General features: G+C 55.1%; 1 protein-coding gene across 4 annotated transcripts in view; it reads left to right on the forward strand.

The window, feature by feature from the left end:
• Nucleotides 1-20,258, forward strand: part of SPTB (spectrin beta, erythrocytic) — a 127,554-nt gene extending 107,296 nt beyond the window's left edge. For all 4 annotated transcript variants that reach the window (XM_055436859.2, XM_055436860.2, XM_055436861.2 and 1 more), the window contains exons 27-36: nucleotides 226-470; nucleotides 1,595-1,733; nucleotides 2,186-2,270; nucleotides 2,862-3,058; nucleotides 3,342-3,391; nucleotides 3,876-3,954; nucleotides 15,529-15,791; nucleotides 18,380-18,553; nucleotides 18,815-18,857; nucleotides 19,003-20,258. In XM_055436859.2, the coding sequence (XP_055292834.2) occupies nucleotides 226-470; nucleotides 1,595-1,733; nucleotides 2,186-2,270; nucleotides 2,862-3,058; nucleotides 3,342-3,391; nucleotides 3,876-3,954; nucleotides 15,529-15,791; nucleotides 18,380-18,553; nucleotides 18,815-18,857; nucleotides 19,003-19,170 (1,443 nt within the window). In that variant the 3' untranslated portion in view covers nucleotides 19,171-20,258. The remainder of the gene's footprint in view (nucleotides 1-225; nucleotides 471-1,594; nucleotides 1,734-2,185; nucleotides 2,271-2,861; nucleotides 3,059-3,341; nucleotides 3,392-3,875; nucleotides 3,955-15,528; nucleotides 15,792-18,379; nucleotides 18,554-18,814; nucleotides 18,858-19,002) is intronic.
• The last annotated feature ends 1,472 nt before the right edge of the window (nucleotides 20,259-21,730 follow it).

Here is a 21,730-nt window from a genome sequence, read left to right on the forward strand (position 1 = left end):
AAAGGGCACAGAGCCCCTCTCACTCCCAAATCCTCGTCAGAGCACCAGGGGCGCTTTGGGTCAGCAGAGGTGCCAAAGCAGGAGCCTTCTCTCCAGCACCCAAGAAGTGGGGTGCCTCCAGCACCATCCTCAGGAGGGAGACTCAGAGGAAGCAGACACTCTCATCCATTCTAGGCCCGAGATGTGTTGGCCTGGGGAACAGCAGTCAGTTTTGCCCCGCCACAGGTACAGCAGTTCCAGGACGTGGCCACCCGCCTGCAGACGGCGTACGCTGGGGAGAAGGCAGACATCATCCAGAACAAGGAGCAGGAAGTGTCTGCCGCGTGGCAGGCGCTGCTCGATGCCTGTGCCGGGCGCCGCACCCAGCTGGTAGACACGGCAGACAAATTCCGCTTCTGCAGCATGGTCCGAGACCTCCTCTCCTGGATGGACAGCATCATCCGGCAGATTGAGACTCAGGAGAAGCCCAGGTGAGGGCGGTGTCCTCACTCCTGGACCACTTTGTCCCAGAGGCTGGCGGACTGGGATGCTGCTCTGAGATCCCATCCTGGAGGGGTCTCCCGGACTGTGGGCACACAGGAATCCCCAAGGGGCACCTGAGGCTGGATCCAGGCAGAATCTTAGTGGCTCGGCTGCTGCTGGGAGGACTGACCATTGCAGAGTAAAGGGAATCCTGAGAGTGCTGAGAAACACATCTGGCATTCAGATTCTATCATGGGGCACCAGTGGCCACGGTTGTCAGTGAAAATAAGTAGTTTATACATCAAAGGCTGGGCAGGTCCAGAAGGGGTCACTCTCCCCCTGGCATGGGCTTATGAGGACCATTTCCTTAAAATTCAGGAAAGGAGCTCATTGCCTGTGAGAGATAGAGGCAGATATGTGGGCAGTTGGCCAGGATCAGAACTCACGGCACACTTTGTGCCCATCTCTGGCCCCCTGCCTCTAGAGCGCCTGTCCTGGTGGTCAAATTTTTATATTTAACATCTTGATTGAGCTTATAATTCACATGCCATGCACCTCAGCCATTTAGAATGTGCCATTCAGTGTCTGGCATAGTCGCAGTTGGACAACCATCACCCCAGTATAGGTTTAGGATATTTTCATCACCTCAGGAAGAAGCCTGGTACCCCTTAGCAGTCATCACCCCCCCACTCCTGTCTCTTCGCAGCCCTTGGCAACCTCTAATCGGCTTAGTGTGTCTAGATTTACCTATTGTGGACTTTTCACATGAGTGGGATCATAGAATGTGTGGTCCTCTGGCACTGGCTTCTTTCACTGTCCACAGTCTTTCCAAGGTTCATCCGTGTAGCATGTAATTGCCAACTGTAACATTCCTCTGTGTGTGTGTGTGTGTGTGTGTGTGTGTGTGGTTGCTGCACCCTTGCCCGTGTCGTGGGAGGACACTAGGGCATCAGTGTTCCTGCTGGACCGGGCGGCTGGCAGGACTTCCTGGCTGTCCAGAGAGAGAGGAGGGAGTGGGGTCAGACTCCCAGGCAGAGGGGGGCCCCCCCACCTCTGATTGGGACTTGATGTCAGGTGGGCCAGAGTCACCCCGAGTCTCCCTTTTCACCAAACACCCAACCCTGCCCCCCAGGGATGTCTCCTCAGTGGAACTCCTCATGAAGTATCACCAGGGCATCCGGGCGGAGATAGAGACCCGTGGCAAGAACTTCAGCACCTGCCTGGAGCTCGGCAAGTCCCTTCTGCAAAGGCAGCACCAGGCCTCGGACGAGGTGGGCTGGCGGGACGGACACGGGTCCTCTCCTATTCTCGCCTCCATCCTGCCGGGCCAGACAGCTTCCTGGGAGGGAGCCTGTGGGCCATGAAGGCTCACCTTTCTTTCGCCCCAGGAGCACTGGGGCTCTGTGCCAGCCCAGGGATTTACAGCCTCACCAAACCCATTCAAGGAGCTGGCCGCTTTAAGGGAGAGTGGACTCATAACCCCCCTAAACCCTCTCGCTTGTATGCTTTGGGCTTGGCAACCCCTGCTTCCTGGGTGAGGCACATGTTAACCCCAAAGAGGTTAAGTAACCTGGTCAAGGCTACACAGCTGGCAGGGCCAAGACTTGAAGCCAGGGCTGTGTGACCAAGGGCAGCCGGCTTTGCAGGGCCCTTCCGCACACCACCTCCAACAGCGGGGGGAGGGGTTACCAAAGCCTGAGCCGCCTTCCCTTTCTTCCCGCAGATCAGGGAGAAGCTGGAGCAGGTGGTGTCCAGGAGGGAGGAGATGAAGGAGAAGTGGGAGGCCCGCTGGGACCGGCTCCGCATGTGTGAGTGAAGCCTGGGAGCCAGGCAGTCGGGGAGGGGCAGATGCGGGGAGGGGTGATGTCACAAGGCGGTGGAGGAGACGAGCCCCCTCAACACGCACGGCACAACTCATCAGCAGAACTCAGGGCCGGGGGCCTCGGCGGGGAGGCTGGGGAGGTTCATGGAGAAGACCCAGCAGACTCGCTGCTGGAAGCCCACCTCTGACAGCCAGCACCCGCTCCCTGTCTCCCCTCGGCCCCCACCCCACCTCCTGCTGAACTGGCGTCCCTGTAGAGCCGTGGCCTCTCCAGGGGTCAGGGTAAGGCTCGAGTGCATCCCAGGTGTTTGACCTGCGGCGTGTGCTGTCCAGAAGGGGCTCTGTCCTCCACGGCTGGAGACCAGAGGGGTGGGGAGAGCCCACCACTCGGGTAGAGCTGCACAAAGATCTGGACTCTCCCACGGCTGCTTGTGCACGCCTGTGAGTGAGCGAGACAGCCTGGGAAGACAGCCCAGTCCGCCGCCCGCCAGCTGCACATCTGTCTGTGAGCGGACCTCCCCTAGGACCCCTAGGTCCGGGGGGCGCTCACAGACCCCGGGCCTTATTGTCTCGGCAGTGCTGGAAGTGTGTCAGTTCTTCCGGGACGCCTCCGTGGCCGAAGCGTGGCTGATCGCCCAGGAGCCCTACCTGGCCAGCCGGGACTATGGACACACTGTGGACGGTGTGGAAAAGCTCATCAAGAGGCATGAGGCTTTTGAGAAATCTGCAGCCAGCTGGGAAGAGCGCTTCGCTGCCCTCGAAAAGCCCACCACAGTGAGCAGGCGAGGGGCAGGCCGGAGCAGTGGACAGACTTGGGGGTCCCTCCAATCAAGAGTTCTTAGGTGGTTTGGGGGGACCTGTGGGCAGTGTAAAAGGCTGAGCAAGTCGGGAGAGTGGGAGGAAGGATGGACTTTTGAAGGCAAGAGACAAGAGGGGCTGATTCCGGAAGGAACGAACGTCAGATATGTTGGGTACAGGGAGCCCCTTTCGGGAAAGGCTGTCTCAGAGCAGGCTCCCCTCGTGGCTGCTCTGACTCCTTGGCCTTTCCCTTCCCTAGCTTGAGCTCAAAGAGCGCCAGACCCCGGAGAGAACCGAGGAGGAGCCTGGGTGAGTGTGTGGAGGACTGGCCGGACCACTCTGCTGTGGGGGGGTGAGGAGAGGGGGAGGACGATGCTTCTGCTCGAAACAGGCCCCCTGGTGTTTTGACACACCACATGTGACTTCTCACACCTGGGCCACTAGTCAGAGAAATCCAGAGTGTCTGGAACTTAAAGGCAGAAAAGAGGCTTCATTTCCCCCGCCAGTCCTGGGTGTCCTGGAGTCCTCGTCGGGGAAGGATGGGGGGCAGGTCATGGCTGCTGCACCGTCACCCCCCTGATATGGGAACCAGCTGAACACATGTCCCAGAGGCCAGGCTGCCTGGAACCAGCCTTTTCTGAAGCACCTGCCTTCACTTTGCAGATTGCAGAGCATCTGCCAGGCTGCAGACTTGGCTTGTGTCATTTGGGGAGGAGGTGGGAAGCCAGGCCTTGGAGATGGGCTCCGGCCTCGAGAGGTGCTCGTTTCTGAAGCAGGACATTGTTTTCCGTAGGCTGCAAGAGGAAGAGGGCGAGACGGCAGGGGAGGCTCCCCGAGGCCCCCACCGAGCCACCACTGAGAGAACGTCCCCGGTCAGTTCCCTGTCCCGTTTGTCTAGTTCCTGGGAGTCACTGCTGCCGGAGTCCCATCGTCCCGACTAGACTGTGCAGGGGCAGGAGGCCAGGATGGGCACACCCCCACACCCCCAGAATCCTTCCACCACTCTTCCTTTTTCACTTAGCTGTTCTCAATTTCTAGAATAATTCCCCTCCTCCCCTCAGTCAAGAAGAAACTGACATGCCAGCCCACTGACATGACTCTCTTAGTTTGGTTTTATGTGGTCTAATAAATTTTGTTATATAAACACATCGCCATCTCCATCAGGGAGAATAGTTTATACAGCAGGGATGGTCCCCTATTACACACTGTCCTTTCCCCCCTAACATCGTCCCTAACTCACTATCCCCTGCACACGCACACATCCATATACACACAGACTCACAAATGGACCATGTGGTTTCCCTGCCCCAACCATGGCATTCAGGGGAGTGAAGTGGACACATTCACCCTCAAGTAGACTCCTTCCACTGAAACAGAGGCCCCTCCCCACTTTGCACCTTCCTGGCCTGATGCCTGTGGGTCAGTGAGCTGGAGACAGAGATGATTCTGAGGCAAGAATAGACTTGAGGGAGCCCTTCAGGCTCCCCAGAGCCGCAGGGATTCTACCTCAGAGGTCTCCAACTTGTAGAAGGGAGGATGGAGAGGAGGGAGATGTCTTCAGGGCCTTGCCTGGCATAGATCCTTTAGCTGCAAGGACCCAGGAAGTCTATGCAGGAAGTCTGGGAGGCTCTGACCCCGGTTTTGGGGAAATGTCCTGGGAGCCGCTGACTGAGAAGAAAGCAAGAACCCAGCATGTGCCTTGCATGGCTTTGCCGCTGCATGTCCACCACCTGTGCAGGTACCCAGCTGAGCTTGCCTGAACCTTTAGGAGTTCTTGTAGAAATTTCTGGTATGACATCAACCCCAGAAAAATGCATTTCCTGTGCAGAATCCCTGTCAGATCTAGATTTCGGCCCTTCCCACACTTCTGAGATACACACACACACACACACACACACACACGACACAGACACACACACATTCTGAGCTGCCTCCAGCCCCACCAGAGGCCTCCCTTTCTGAGCTGCACCAGCCCGTCATGCCCAGAAGAGGGCACTCCTGGGCTCCCGCTGGAGGGTCTCTCCCCGGAGTTCCCGCTGAAGATCCCATTGTGGCAGTGTAAGGGTCTCCGGTGAACTTCGCCCTGGCCCCCCCTTTCCCAGAGACAGCCCCACTGGAAGGAGAGAGAACTCTGGTGGGGGCTGGCATGGACTGCGGACACTGGGGCTGTGACTGTTCCTGCCACCTGCGCTTCAGCTGTGCGTCCCTGTGTGTCTGCGTGCAGTGATGTCCCAGGTCTGCGGGTTCCTTTCTGACCACCTGAGCGATCCATCCATTGTCTGTGTCATGTTCATCTGTGCAAATGTAATTACATGTGCATCAGAGCCACCTCCATCCAACACCTGAATGCCGCTGGATTTGGGGGGAATAAAACCTGCTTGGACCTGAGTGTATCTCTGGAAGGAGGAGTGAGCCCACACTTGAGACCCTTCTCAGAGAGCCAGCCACCCTACCGGGTGGGGCACGTGACCTGTGCAAGAAGAGACCAGATGAACACCAGGTCTCAAGGCCTCATGCAAACAGATTTCCTGCTGCTTCTCCTTTCTGAGCCCTTTGTTGAGTTTTCATGAGGATCCATGGAACTCCAAGGGGGAAAATGGGATACCCCCTTTATTCTTTGATCCGAGAAGAGTGAAGAAAGAGTCCCATGCAGGTTGGAAAACCTTTCCAGAAGCTGCAGGCCTCTCCCAGGAAGGCTGGCTGAAGGAAGGTCCGCTGAGCCTTCTCTCGGGCTCAGCCTGGCTCTTGTGCTGTCCTGTGTCTGTGGTTCGGTGTGGGTGCCCCGTGGGATAGATCCCTGCTGTGTGTGGTCTGCTGTCGGTGCCCCATGGGATAGATCCCTGCTGTGTGTGGTCTGCTGTCGGTGCCCCGTGGGATAGATCCCTGCTGTGTGTGGTCCGGTGTGGGTGCCCCATGGGATAGATCCCTGCTGTGTGTGGTCTGCTGTCGGTGCCCCGTGGGATAGATCCCTGCTGTGTGTGGTCCCGTGTGGATGCCCCATGGGATAGATCCCTGCTGTGTGTGGTCTGCTGTCGGTGCCACATGGGATAGATCCCTGCTGTGTGTGGTCCGGTGTGGGTGCCCCGTGGGATAGATCCCTGCTGTGTGTGGTCCGGTGTGGGTGCCCCGTGGGATAGATCCCTGCTGTGTGTGGTCTGCTGTCGGTGCCCTGTGGGATAGATCCCTGCTGTGTGTGGTCTGGTATGGGTGCCCCATGGGATAGATCCCTTCTGTGTGTGGTCTGGTGTGGGTGCCCTGTGGGATAGATCCCTGCTGTCTGTGGTCCGGTGTGGGTGCCCCATGGAATAGATCCCTGCTGTGTGTGGTCCAGTGTGGGTGCCCCGTGGGATAGATGTGTGCACTGTGGCTCCCTGTGAAACCCATCACTAGTGCATGCCAGCTTCCTGCTTGGGGGAGCAGACCAGGCACCTGAACCCCTGTCTGGACCGCTGCACAGCCCACAGTGACCACCCTGCCAGCCCTGCCTGCTCCTCCTTTCCCGGGTGTGGGCGCACACACATACGCACAGGCAGGGGCCGGAGCACTATTCCACGCATTCGGTTTTTTCCTCAAGTATATCATCATCGTACAATCCATTGCCTCCATCACCTCCTAGCTTTCCATGTTAGAGCATGTTCTGATATTTTTTTAAAATCCATTCTACAGGTAAGTATGCAGGAGTACGTGAGATCAAGAAGAAGCAAGTTTTCACAAATGGCAAAATTCCTGGAGTGAAATTCTGGAAGTCTGGATGTTGGGTTCTAATCCTTCATTGTAGAAATGTCAGGAGAGATTTTAGACAAACCCCTAATCCTCCTGGGTCTCCTTGCCCTTTATAGAGCTCTCTCTGCAGGATTACAGAAAGTCCAGAATGTTCCTGTGTGTGAACCATGTACCTAAATAAAGGGAGGGTTGGGAGAGAAGGGTTTCCCCACTTTCGTGGTGTTTTCAGCTCTGAGGAACCTGTTTCAGTGGTCAGGGGCCAGTTGGTGTGAGGCTGGAGATGGGAAGAGATGGCAAAGGGCTAGGGTGTTTTCCTTGGTTGCCTGGGGAAGAGAAGAAGGCAGGGTTGAACCTCTGCTCCTGCCAAGGCCAGGACCCTGAAGGTGGCCCTGGGGTAGCAGATGGCATCCTGGCAGCAAGCTGAGCCTCCCCCCACCACACCCTCCATGTTATGTGTCTCCCCTTCACCCTGGGTGCGGCTCTGGGGAGGGCTTGGAGGTCCTGCTAAGCATCCTCATCTGCTTGGCTCTGGCTGCCTTGGAATCCTCTGTGTAACATTTGTGGTAAGATGCTGAGGTCGATTTATGGAGAAGAAATGGTATTGCAGAGGATCCGAGCCAACCCAGGCTTGGGGCCCCCAGCCCACGGCCCCAGGGTCCTCTTCTGTGCCCTGTGCCTGTTTCCTGGCCTCGAGAGGGAAGCAAGGCCTGCTCTAGGAACTCTCCCAGTGGAGCTGCTGTAATGATGAGCGAGAATCCTGAAAAGGGTTGGTGCTTCTAGAGGGCCGCCACAGCAAGGAAGAATCTGCCTTCGGGGTTCACTCTTTTGGGGCAAATGTGCCCTGTCTTACTCTGAGCCTCAAGGCTGGATTCCCCTGTGGTGCAGGGACTCTGGGGCCAGGCAGCTCCAAAATGCAACTGCCTGGATGCGTTTTATTATCAGGCCTTCATCAGGTTGTCAGGGAAAACTCTCTTAGCCAAGCACAGCTCACAGACGTCACTCTTCCCCATGATGACCTTCCAAGACTGCCTGCAGCTGGTTTCCCCGAGGGAGGACTTGCCAACTCATCTGGGATGAATAGGAGTGTCCAGACCCCCAGGTCCCTTGTCTGTCCCTTCCAGAGCCTTGGAGGTTGATGTGGCTTCAGGCAAGTTAGCCAGCACTTTCGAACATGAGGGATAGTGTCCTGGGGCTGAGTGGGCACTGGATTGCAGCAGCTCACCTTTCAGCCAGTGCCTGGTGGCTCCAGCTGCTGTTACCCACCCGCTGCACCCCCTACCCCCAGCACCAGCCTCCGCAGCAGGCAGCCTAGAGCTTTAATCAGCTGCCAGAGGCCAGACTCTGACGTCCTTAGAGGGAAGGGATGTGGGTGTGGACTCAGCAGCTGTGTTTCTTCTTGTCTGAGCAAGCTCTCTCCATCATTTCTACGGGATCATTTCTCCCCTCCCACTCCGAGGCCGAACTGAGCTGCTGGTTCAGGCATTTTTGCAGTGAAGGCAAATGGTGTGTTTGTCCATAATGAGCAGACCCGGTCTGGAAAGAACATCAGTTTTCCCACGAACCTGGGTGTGTCTGTCTCCCCAGAATGCCTGAATCAGTGTGGCAGGGCTGTGTCTGCCTACAGCCTGGCACCACACCCTAGCACTGTGGGGAAACTGGCTCTAGGCTCTTTCTGGACATCTGTCCGAGGCTGGGCGTGCCCCACTCTCTATGCTGAGGTTGGGCGTGATCTTCCCGTCCCTGCTGCTCAAAGGCAACCCTGAAGTTTGTCTGCCAGTCCATGTTTCAGAGCATCCCAGATCCCGATAGACACAGCATGGGACTCAGTTAACACTGAAGGCATCTCAGAAATGGAGTTGGAAGTTGCCAGCTTGACCGCTGGGTGTCGGATCCAGATGGGGGAGTCAGTGTCTTCTTTGGGTCTGAGTGCCTGGCTCAGAGACATCAAGCAGCTTCCAGTAACTCATGGCAGGGACCTGAAGAGCCCACACTGGTCATAGGAATGGTGAAGGCAGCCCCTGAGGAAGCCTCATTCTCTCCCCCAGGATGGTCATGGGGGAGACCTTCCCTGTCCAAGGGGACCCCGCACACTCCCCTCCCTCCCCCCTGCTTCACCTGGTGGCCTTCCGCTCTGCCTCCCTCCCTTGTCTTCCCTGGTTTCCAGTGACAGGACTCACACCTTCATCTCAGTTCAGTTACTCAGTTGTGTCCGACTCTTTGTGACCCCATGGACTGCAGCACACCAGGCTTCCCTGTCCATCACCAACTCCCGGAGTTGACCCAAACTCATGTCCATGGAGTCGGTGATGCCATCCAGCCATCTCATTCATCTCTTAAACATCCTCCAGAAGAATTCCAACAGTTGGCCCCCCGGGCACGGGGCTGAGCCACTCTGCTGCCCTTCCCACTCCTCAGAGAGCTTCTCCCCTCGGCCCCCAACCTGGAGGACTCCCCACTTGTCAGCTCTTCTCGCACGTTTCCCTCTGTTTAGAAACAACTCCGTTCTCTCTTCCGGCATTTGTCTCTGCTCAACCTCTGTTCCCATCTTTCTGGCTGCTCTCAACTCCTCTCTTGCAAACAAGTGTCCTTTGAACAGCCTTCCCAGCCGGTCTGCTGAGAGCCTCCTCAGGCAGACAATGAAAGCCCCAGACCACAGACATTTAGGGAAGGAAGAAGTTCTCGGCTGCAGAAGTGGCCAACTTCCCCTGCGCTATCGTCTCACGGGGCTGTTTGGTTGCCTAAGGCATTCAACCCTAGGTCTTGTGTGGCCTCCAGCCCCTCTTCTGGCCCTTTTGGGCATGGCTGTGACACAGCCCCGCTGCCTCAGCCCGTCAGCCACGCATCTTCTGTAGGCCAGACTCCCCTGGAGACCGTGAACCCCGCTGGATAGACCCTTTCTCCTGAGCAGCAGTGCCACCCCGTCTCTTGCAGCCGGGTTTAGCGGGAAGAGCTCAGGGTTTGGGACCAGACCACTGCATCCTCAACTTTGACTCAGTAGTTGTGTGACTCTGGGCCGGTTACTCATTCTCCCTGACCCTCAGTTTCCCTCATCTGTGAAACAGGCGTAGTGACACCCAGCTCTCAGAAAGGGTGTGAGGACAGGAAAAGAGAACGTAGGAAGAACCCCTGCTAGGTGACTCTCTTCATTTTCCCTTCCTTCTGTTCTCCATCTCATCCAGTCCTTCATCTCTTAAACGTCCCCCATAAGAATTCTAACATTCGTGGCCAACACCCTCCCAGACCAGCCTTCCTGCAGCATCCCTCCCTGGAGACCCCCTGCACACCCTCCAGGCTCAGTTCTTGCTGTGAGGTAGGTGGGCAAGACCTCTCAGAGCTAAGGTCGAACAGTCTTTGGGATGCATCCTCATGCCCCGTTTCTCATTTACCAGCCTTTCCTTCCGAGAGAAGTTCGCTTGCCTTTCCTTGCTTGTTCATATATCTGGGATCACTGAGCATCTTCTAGAACGTCTCAGAGACCCTGTGGTCACACCCCAGGTGGTTTTTCTCCCTGGCTGGAGAGTTGGTTGTCTGTGTGCGGGCCCCTTATGCCACCTGCTGGCTTGATCTGGAACTACACCTTCAGCCCCTTTATTCTGGGTAAGAAATGGACATCCATCCTGTCCCCCTCCCTTTCACCTTCTTGAAAGTTCTCTGGGGAGGAGACATCTGCCTGCTTTCCCCCGCCCAAGTCAGCTTCCTAGCAAGGCAGGACCCTAAAAAGTCAAGCGTCCAAGACTGCAAAGACTCTGGGGTGGCCACGCCCTGCCCGTCAGGAGCTCAGGGCTCTTCTGATTACAGTCCTGTGAGGTCCTAAAAGGCTCTCCTGTCTGTGCCCTTTCCTCCCTTGATGGTCCCCCAGCAGCCAGTGCTGCCTGTCCCCTACCCTCCTCCGATGCATTGATCCCAGCAGCCAGCGCACACACCTAGCTCAGATGAGCCCTACCCACCCACCTCAGGTGCGCCCATGCACCCACCCACCAGTCCCCTGGGCCCCCAAACCAGAGAACAGAAGCTCCAGGCTTATTCCAGGCGCCATCTCAGGCCCTTCTCTCTCCTGCTCTTACTCCCACTCATGGTCTAAACTCTCCATCCATCCCGACCCGACACCCAGAGTTTCTCCCAAGTGGCTGGATCCTCGTTTTTTTCAGAGCGCCCCCCAGCTCCTCTGGGCAAGGGCTCTAGGCTGGGCTACCCCTCGGGTGGGATCTATGCATCCTCCTGCTGACCGAAGGGCCGGAGCAGCACACCTGCCTTCTGCCATGTATCACGGAGGATAGAAGGGAGTCAGATCGTCTCAGCTATCCAGGGCCTTTTAATAGAACTTGCCTGTCCCTGCAGCACACAAGTAGCCGGCACCCCCTCCTGGTGTCTGCTGTCCACTGATCCCTCTGCCTGCAGAATCTATATCAGAGCGCAATATGGTTCCTGGGACAGCAGGAGAAGTGCCTCCCCTGCTCTCTTAGAAGATGGCACAGAACATATTTACCCCCGGAGACTATAAAAGGAGGACCTTTTTGCCCAAGTCATGCCCCTGTCTTTCTCCTGTGTCCCTTCCCCTAGCCCAGGAGGGAGAGAGGCCCCGCCAGCCCTGGGTCTGAAAGGAGCAGCTCCCACCAGACCCCTCCACCTCCCACCCTCATTCTTGGCTCTCTCCTCCTCAGGCCTTAACCTTCAGGGTAGAGTGGCAAGGATGTATTTTAAATTGTCTGCATGTGAGCAGCCAAGAGAACGGAAGAAATCTTTGCATACATCAGAAAACCCCTATTTTCCAAAGCCCACCCATAACCTGGCCGCTTAACTTTGGATCACACTGGCCATGGCCTCTGACTGTCCCTGCCAGGGAATGTGGATCAGGCACCCATCAGGAGGAAATAGAAGAAAGGTGAAATTAAGGCGGGAGGCAGTCCTGGAAAAATGTGTATTTTCAGAGGAGAGTTCCCAAAAGGAAAGGAGCATGGAAATGAAAGAATAGGAAGAGAATGTGGACACACAAGCCTGTAGTAAAACCAGTCCTAGGAGGGTAGAGGCTGAGTGAGGGGGTGAACAAGGCCGAGAGGTTCTGCTGGGTTTCCCTCCCTGTTCTGCCGGGGCATCTTCCATGAGCCACCAGGGAGTCCCGGAGAGCCTGGCCCATTGCCAGGAGGAGCAGAGGGGCCAGCGGGAGAGAGAGGATGAAAGGCTTCACTACCTCCCCGACCTCTATGCCTGAGTCAGAGGGTTGGCCTGATTGGGTCCACAGAACCCAGGCTCCCAGACTCAACCCGCCACTCCCGCCCTTCCTCCCTGCTGGAGGATGATCCAGGCAAGGCCTTAGGACCTCCAGATCCTTGTGGTCAATTCCAGCTCATGGCCAACATTCAAACATATAAATCCTGCAAGATGCATAAAGATGGGTGTGGCCCGACCACAACTCCCCAGACGCTCTAAGACAAGGAAAAGATGAGAACCCTAAGGATGTGATAAAAAGTCAGGCCTGCCCAATTCTTCAGTGCATGCTCTTAACTGGAAATGAAAGCTGTATGACCCTGGGTAAGTCACTTAACCTCTGAGCTCAGATTGTCTCTTAGATTGAAAGTGTTAGACTAGAGTAGTGATTTTCAACCTTTTCCAGCCATATTATTCCTTTCTTTAAATGGGATCTTAGGGAACCCCAGATTAGTTTGTTGACTAATCCTAATTTAGAAAAAAGAAAAAAGTTTAGTCGCTCAGTCGTGTCCGACTCTTTGCGACCCCATGGACTGTAGGCCACCAGGCTCCTCCATCCATGGGATTTTCCAGGCAAGAGTACTGGAGTGGGTTGCCATTTCCTTCTCCAGAAGATCTTCCCGACCTTGGGATCGAACCCGGGTCTCCCACATTGTAGGCAGACGCTTTACCATCTAAGCCACCAGAGAAGTCGTTTAGTCCTAATTTGGGGATACAAACATGACCTTGGAGAAGGAAATGGCAACCCACTCCAGTACTCTTGCCTGGAGAATCCCACGGACGGAGGAGCCTGGTAGGCAACAGTCCACCGGGTCGCAAAGAGTCAGACACGACTGAGCGACTTCACTCACTTCACTCACAACATGACCAGCTTTACCTTTCTTCCAACCACTGCCGTCAAACGTCTCCACTGAACCTCTGCTTCCCATTCCTTAGTGCCAGCTCTGGCAGACATCAATCATTTTTAACTGTTAAAAAGTCCAATCCGTCTCTTTCAGTTTGAAGCTTTGATCTGATGTCCAGAATGGTACCCAACTCCTCTCATTCTCCATTTCTCTATTTTGGATTTGATCCAAGGTCTGAAGGATCCACAGTGGGAAACACAGGGTCTGCTCTTTCCTGGCTCTTCCCCAGCACTCTCCTGGGCCTCCATCGTCAGTTGGGACAGAGTAGAAAAGAGGGCAATGTTTCCTTACTGCCTGAGGTGGCTCTGGTCCTCCTGGGCTTTCAATGGCCTTGGTCCCCACCTGCTTGGGGACTACAAGACCCTTCCCACCTGGTGCTGTAAGGTCCTGAGCAATCAGACCTTTGGGGCAGAGTTCTGGCCAGATATCTCCAGCTAGGCTGCCTTCCTGGGTGCTTATTTGGCACATAGGAGACCCACCCATTCCTGTCGCAGCTGGCATTCTTGCGCTGCACTCGAAAGCAGGCCGCCCCTTGTTCTCTCAGTCTGTCCTCTTCTCTCTCCTGCTGGAGTGGCTCAAAAGTGGATCAGCAAGGCTCTGCATCAGCAGGTACCCAGCTGGGGGACAAGAGTCTGCTTCCCCTTCTCATAGGCACCTGACATACAGCCCATGGCTCCACTGGAGGCCTCTCACTTGGCTTGGGTGGGGGCTGGGAGCATCCTGCCTTCCATTCAGTTCGGTTCAGTTAAGTTCCTCAGTCATGTCTGACTCTTTGCAACACCATGGACTGCAGTACACAAGGTCTCCCTGTCCATCTCCAGCTCCCGCAGTTTACTCAAACTCATGTCTGTCGAGTGGGTGATGCCATCCAACCATCTCATCCTCTATCGTCCCCTCCTCCTCCTGCCTTCAATCTTTCCCAGCATCAGAGTCTTTTCAAATGAGTCAGCTCTTCACATCAGCTGGTCAAAGTTTTGGAGTTTCAGCTTCAACATCAGCCCTTCCAGTGAATATTCAAGACTGATTTCCTTTAGGATGGACTGGTTGAATCTCCTTGCTGTCCAAATCACTCTCAAGAGTCTTCTCCAACACCACACTTCAAAAGCATCCATTCTTCAGCGCTCAGTTTTCTTTATAGCCCAACTCTCACATCCATACATGACTACTGGAAAAACCATAGCTTTCACTAGACAGACATTTGTTGGCAAAGTAATGTCTCTGCTTTTTAATATTCTATCTAGGTTGGTCATAGCTTTTCTTCCAAGGAGCAAGCATCTTTTAGTTTCATGGCTGCAGTCACCATCTGCAGTGATTTTGGAGCCCAAAAAAATAAAGTCTGTAACTGTTTCCCCATCCATTTGCCATGAAGTGATGGGACCAGCTGCCATAATCTTAGTTTTCTGCCTTCCATGGGGAGGTGAAAGAAGTCAAAAGCCATTGTCTCCATGGGGCTTTGACTCCTTAGGTGATGATTCTCCATCAGCACACTTGAGCGCGTGAAAAGCTTATTAAGAAATACCAATGCTCAGACCCCACTCCAAGCTAGTTAACCCAGCATCTTGAGGATGGATCCTGCTCATATTTTGTTAAAGCTCTCGAGGTAATTGTAAAAGGCAGCCAGGGTTAGGAACCACTGCCCTCCTCCAGCAAATCCCCACCAAATGAAGGGCGCAGGACTAGTTATTCCCCCCATGAGTTGGGAGGGTCTGGGTTTCCCTGGTGGCTCAGTGTAAAAGAACCCACCTGCCAATGCAGGAGAAATGGGTTCAAACCCTGGAGATGGAAATGGCAACCCACTCCAGTATTCCTGCCTGGGAAACCCCATGGACAGAGGAGCCTGGTGGGCTGCAGTCCACGGGGTCACAAGAGTCAGACATGACTTAGTGACAAAACAACAACCTGGAGACTTAGGGCCTGGTGCCCAGACACAAGTTGAAGTTAACAAACAAGTTCTCATCGACTTCCCTGGTGGCTCAGATGGTAAAGAATCTGCCCGCAATGTGGGAGACGTGGGTTCAAGCCATGGGTTGGGAAGATCTCCTGGAGAAGGAAATGGCAATTCCTTCAGTATTCTTGCCTCGATTCTCCAGTATTCTTGCCTGAGAGAATTCATGGACAGAGGAGCCTGGCAGGCTACAGTTGCAAAGAGTCAGACACGACTGAGCAACTAATACTTGAGAGGCATACGACATCCTAGTACAAATGTTTTTTCTTCTATTTTAGCAGCAGAACCCTTTCTTCATTTGAAATCTGACTTCAAAATCTTGTCAGAGCCCAGGTCTAAGTCAGTCAGAGTTGGAGCCTCTGACAGGAAGCCAGGGTGGGCGCCTGGAGTCGGGCAACAAGCAGGGTCAGAAATCCCCTGGCCCAGCCCCTTCAGCTCACTCTGAGGACCTTCCACTCCTATTGAGGCTGGAGAGGGGGAGAGTTTGGGGAGCAGGCCAGGTGGACACCCACAGCAGGTTGGGGGAGGGCTAGGGCGGGTTGGGGAGAGCACTAGAGAGAGGAACCAGACCCGGGTGAGGCCTGCTGACCTCCCCTGTTCGGCCGAGAGTGGCCGCCCTGGGTCTGGGCCCTCAGTGAGGTGCGCTTCTCCCACATGCCCTGGAGCAGGGGAAAGAAGAGAAGCCGTGGCCCCAGGACCTGCAGCCGCCACCCCCACCAGGGCCCCACGAGGACGGGCAGGAGGAGAAATCCAGCACAGATGAGAGGCCCGCCACAGAGCCCCTCTTCAAGGTCCTGGACACACCGCTGAGCGAGGGCGACGAGCCTACGACGCTGCCAGCCCAGCGGGACCGCGGGCACAGCGTGCAGATGGAGGGCTTCCTGGGCCGGAAGCACGACTTGGAGGGGCCCAACAAGAAGGCCTCCAACAGGTGTGTCGTGGAGGGGCCGCGGGGCCACAGGATTCGCAGAGCAATCCGGGCAGTCTGTGGGTGAGGAGGCCCTCCGCCTCTAGTCTGAGGGTTCCCGAGCGCCTTCTGGGCCAACTCCGCAGGGCTACTTGGCATGGTGGGAAAGCCTGTCTTCAGCTGTGGGCCTGAGTTCAAATCCTATGACCTCTTACTACTCAGCCTCTCACTTGTAACATGGGGATGGTGGGGGCAGCCTTCTTCTCAAGTGTGGTGCCATGCCTGGTGCAGAGCAGGAGAACACTAGCTGGTACTATGCCAGGGCAGGGTAACAGGTAGGTCTTGGCACTAACAAGACCTGTCCTTGACCCAGTCCCACTTTTTACTGAGTCTGGGCCTCAGTTTCCCCAGCTATAAAATAGGGAAGGAGTAAGAGCTGACCTAGATGCCATCTGGAGGGCCCTCCCAGGAATGATATGACCCTGAGGAATTCACTCAGAGGCAGTCGTGTCCTTGAGTATGGTCTACTCAGCGGATGCTGCGACCCAAAGTCTCTAGGGACCTCTGCCTTCAGGCAGTGGTCCAGGGTTTCAGAGAAGCAGAGCAGCATCAAGAGGTTGAAGCCAGCTCTATTCCCAGGGACAGCTGGCAACATACAAAGAGCCTGGAGGACACACCAAAGCTATTTCAAATTCCAAAAATGAATTTGGGCCCCGACCACCCTGAAGAGGTTTAATGCTTTATATGGAAGGTCTGCAGGAGAGGGGAAACTAGCATTTATAAAGTAACTACTATGTGGCAGGCATTATGTCAGGACTGACAAAGTTTTCACAACCACCCTGTGATATTGAGGTTTCCATTTTCCAGATGCAGGAAACTGTCTCAGAGAGGTTGTCCTTTGTCCAAGGCAGGGTTTTACTCCTCCTTAGCAACTGCCTTACTTGGGCTACCAGCTCAGAGAAGTTGGTGAGGGCCAGATCTGAACAGAGGATCCCTGAGCTGGTATCAGAAATCTGGGCTTTGCGGAATGGCTCTGCAGCCAGCTTTGAACGGGGCAAGTTCTCTCTTTGACCTTCCAGTCCTTCCTCCCTAAGTGTCCTGCTAGTTCTCGCCTTTTCTGCCCTCAAAAAGGAGTGGGGGAGGGGCGGTGAGGAAGAGGAGGAAGACGTGCTTAATGTTTCTCAGCACTCATTACTGTCGAAGGGCAACATGCTCTGTATCTGTCAAAGAAGGAGCTCAGGTGAACTCCTTTATGAGCTCATGTGTTGGTTTTTCTCACCAAGCCTCCCATTCGAGTTGAGCATTGATTTGTGCAAATACGTTCCTTTAAAAAAGTGCTAGTACGGTACACCAGGCATTTATCATCAATAAAACAAAATACTCCTACCACCAAAACAAAACCCTGCTCTGTTCATGTGACAGTTCTGTAGTGAGACTCATGGGCTGTAGTGAGACTCAAACCCACTCCAGTGTTCTTGCCTGGAGAATCCCATGGACAGAGGAGCCTGGTGGGCTGCAGTTCATGGGGTCACAAGGAGTGACACGACTGAATGAGCACAAGCATGTGAGACTCAGATATGCTGGTGGCTATGAAAGTGCTTTGAAAAGTTCTTCACACTGTTGCTCTTAGACTCAGTAATTCTAGAAACATATCTCAAGGTAAGATCAGAGTTATAGGCAAAGATTAAAGCATCAGGATGTTGTGTTGGTGTTGCTGTTGTTCTTTAGAGCTGTGTCCGACTCTTTTTGCGACACCATAGACTGGTATTTGCCAGGCAAGAATACTGGAGTGGGTTGCCATTTCCTTCTCTAGAGGATCTTCCCAACCCACGGATCGAACCTGCATCTCCTTCATTGGCAGGCAGATTCTTCACCGCTGAGCCATCAGAGAAGTCCCATAAGGATGTTTATCATATTGTTATTTCAATTGTGGATAAATTTTCTAGTATTAAAAGGTCCACCAATAAAGGGATTATTTTTATTTGTGATGGGATACCCTATAGCTATTAAAATTATTTTCAAGAAATATTTGAGGATTCAAATATTTGCGGATGGGGAAATACTCATGACATAGTGTTAAAAGTACAAAATAAAATTGAATATTCAGTATAATCCAATTTTAGTTATATATGTGAATAGAAAAGAAACCAGAAGGAAATACATAAAATGTTAACAATAGTAGACTTTGGTAGTAAAATTACATGCTGATGATTGGGGTTTTTTTTGGCCATGCCATGTGGCATGTGGGATCTTAGTTCCCCCACCAGGGATCGAACCCGCGCTCCTTGTATTGGAAGTGCTAAGTTTTAACCACTGGGCTGCTAGGGAAATCCCACATGCAGATTATTTTTAATTGCAATTTTTTTAGCCGTAAAATGGATTTCTATTGATCATAGTAAAACTGGTGTAGTTAAGAAAAATGGTAAAGCTGTGGGAACTGATTATAGAGATGCTGTATCAGGACTGTGGCAACCCTCTCCAGTATTCTTGCCTGGACAGTCCTGTGGGCAGAGGAGCCTGGCAGGCTACCATCCATGTGATCGCAAAGAACCGGACATGACTGAGCATGCAAGTGAGGACTGTAGGTGACCTGCCTGTGTGTACCTTCACAGGTCCTGGAACAACCTGTACTGTGTGCTCAGGAACAGTGAGCTGGCCTTCTACAAGGATGCCAAGAATCTGGCCCTGGGCGTGCCCTACCATGGGGAGGAGCCCCTGGCCCTGAGACATGCCATCTGTGAGATTGCTGCCAACTACAAGAAGAAGAAGCATGTCTTCAAGCTGAGGTGAGGCCCTGCCTGTTCACTGCTCCTTTGCTGGTGGCTCGATTGGGCCTAAGTGGCCAGTCAGGGTTCCACTGTATGTGACCAGCTGCAGGCCTGAGGCGCCCCTCAGGGATTTTTCAAACAAGAGAGGCTGATGGTCCTGATTTCTGCCTCTCTCAGAAAGCGCTGTGCTGCCTGACAGGGTCCAGGTCATGGGAAAGCTCGAGGGGCTGGGGGGTCAGATCCAGAGGTGGCCATGGGGGAAACCCTTTGTCCTCCTAGGCTGAGCAACGGCAGCGAGTGGCTCTTCCACGGCAAGGATGAGGTAAGTTCAGGGCTGCCTCGCCCTGACCGCCGCCAACAAGGGGCAGTTGGGAGGGACCCGTGCCCCTTGGCCTCAAGACTCCCTCAGAAGGGTTTGTCCTAGAGGCAACCCGTCCTTTGGGGGTCCTGACCCTCCCGCCCTGCAGGAAGAGATGCTGTCCTGGCTGCAGGGCGTGAGCACGGCCATCAACGAGTCCCAGAGCATCCGCGTCAAGGCACAGAGCCTGCCCCTTGCCCCCATCACCGGCCCCGACGCCAGCCTCGGCAAGAAGGACAAGGAGAAGAGATTCAGCTTCTTCCCCAAAAAGAAGTAGCCTCTCGGGCGCCCGGCGGGTGAAGCCGGTGCGTCGTTGGGACGTGCGGGGACTAGCGCCTCCGTCCTCGGCCGGGCCTTCCTCCCGCCCACTGCCTGGCCGCCGCCGCCGCTGCCTGCCGCCTGCCTGCCGCGAGCTGCCGGCCGGCCGGGCGCGGGCCCCGCCGCACTGCGATCGCTGCCTTCGCCGCCCGGCGCGGCCCACGCCTGCCTCCGCGCCCGCCGCCCCAGCGCCCCGTGCACAGCGAGCGCGGGCTCCGGGGACGCGGCTCCCAGCTCCGCGGGCCCTCGGGGCAGGAAACGGTTTTCGAGGCCCACACCCTCCTCTCCCCACCCTCCTCACGGGGCCGAGGGGCGCCAGCCCCCACCCCCCTATTTCCAAGCTAGAGAAGGAGGCTTGATGGGGGTTCCGCAGATGCCGAGTAGTGAAAGTGAAGTCGCTCAGTCGTATCCGACTCTTTGCGACCGCATGGACCGTAGCCTACCAGGCTTCTCCGTCCGTGGGATTTTCCAGGCAAGGGTACCGGAGTGGGTTGCCATTTCCTTCTCCAGGGGATCTTCCTGCCCCAGGGATCGAACCTGGGTCTCCCGCATTGCGGGCAGACGCTTTACCCTCTGAGCCAGCAGGGAAGATTCCTGAGATGCTGCCCACTCCCAAAGCAAATGTTGCTTGGAGTCCTGTCCCACTCGGTCACAGCCAGGGGAAGAGAAAAGGTCCTTGGGAAGGCCTGATCTGCCCCCTAGGGGCGTGAGGAGGGAGTCTTCAGGTAGCTCTGAGCCAGGGGCCGCTGCCTCCCCACCTCAGGGGTCACCGCAGCCCCTCCTCCCACAAAAAGAGGGAGCATTGTCCAAAATCAATGGGTCCTAAGTGCGAGGGGCCTCCCGCCGCCTCCAGCACCCTCTTGCTGCCACTGGGCCAGGCGGCGGTTGAACCGTAAGCTCTCAAGCCCGCCCTCTTTTTTAAAACTACAGCTAGAGTTTAGGGCTCAGGCTGGAAGGAGGCAGATAAGACTTCCACACTGCCCCAGGCATTGCCTCTCCATCCTGGGGACTGCCGCACTCCCAGTAGCTGCTAGACCAGCAGTACCCTACTCAGACCCCGGGTCCCGGAGGGAGAGAGTGCAGGTCCCCATAGGAGATGGACACCACAGCGCCTGCATTAGAGCATCCCAAAGCCAAATACTCCACGCGTCCTGTCTTCTGCTGGCACCACCTGAGGGTGCTGGCTGAACCGACAGCAAAGTTCACGACCTGTCACCCTGAGGTGGCAGATGCAGCCACGCCTGGGTATTACAACCCACGTAACAACCCCGGGAGAGCTGGGACAAATGTTGGGGCTGGAGCCATTAAGATGCGGCAAGTACCCTCATGCTGGTCCTCCTGAAGGGCCTGGCCTGAGTCAGGGGGCTACATGGGTATCTACCCCCCAATCCTGGGTACAGCCAAAAGGGGCCCTGCAACCTCTCTCCCTAGGGATACCGTCCCCATGCTGCCAAAGTCAGACATCTGGAGGGAACAGACCACTGGTTCCACAGTATTCTTTCCACCACCCTCTGAAAGCAATATAGCTCCAGCCCAGCATTTTAACGTGGGTTAGGTCCAAAAGAGGGCTTGAGTTGCAGGCAGCAGACACTCCCCTGGGAAGAGCGGAAAGGACCCTGGGACCTGCAGTTGCTGTTTCCATCACCTTCCCCATGGGAAGGAGCCTTAGACACGCTGAGACAATCCCCCAGAAGTGGGTAAGGCTAAGGCAGAAACCAGAGGCATAAGCATCTGGAGTTACTAGGCCTTCCCAGGAGCCCTTAGTGCTCGAAATCAATTACTACTATGTCAAGGGAAGGCAATTTCAGCATACAAGGACCACAGGAGGGAAGTTATCTGATGGGGCCTGACACGTGGTCCCACCTTGGGAGCCAGGGTCTTCATGTGTCCCCTATCCACCTATCCCTGTGGCCCTCTGTGCATCCACAGGGAACCTAATCTATATCACTCACCAACCTCGCTACACACAGGGGAAACCAAGGCAGGAGGCAATGAGGTAGTGATGCTCACCTGGCAATAACAAAGGCCTCAGGAGCACCTGAAGGCATGCCCCGCTCCAGGATAGATAGCATGTTCCTTGCTGAAGAGCAGATGGTGGCAAGTCTCTCTCAGCTGTCCCCATGGGCCAATTTGTGGGAGCCAAGACACTAGGGGCCACCTTCTGCCCTCCACATGTGCTTCTGAAGTGAGGAATTTCAGCAAGCTACTCCACAGTCCCAAGAATGAAAGGGCCTCGAGGAAAAGCTAGGATTTCACCACCCCTGGGCCCCCGGACTGGGCAAGGGCAGCAGCGAGCTGCATGGGACTCACCATCTACCGCCAACTTCCCACGTACTCCTCTTCCACATCACACAGGCCCCAAGACCCTTGACCAACTGGAATGAAAGTGCAGGCACCCAGCTTTGGGGCTCTGAGCCACATGGGGGGTTAAGCTCCTGGCGTCCTGGCAAAGTTGTTTTTTTTTTTTCCTCCTTATATTTTCTACTTTGCAGTCTTTTAACAGTAACCCCAAACAGCTC

This window comes from Moschus berezovskii, chromosome 9 (genome assembly GCF_049115385.1).
Source record: "Moschus berezovskii isolate FMDL1 chromosome 9, NW_MosBer_1.0, whole genome shotgun sequence".
Lineage (NCBI taxonomy): Eukaryota > Metazoa > Chordata > Mammalia > Artiodactyla > Moschidae > Moschus > Moschus berezovskii.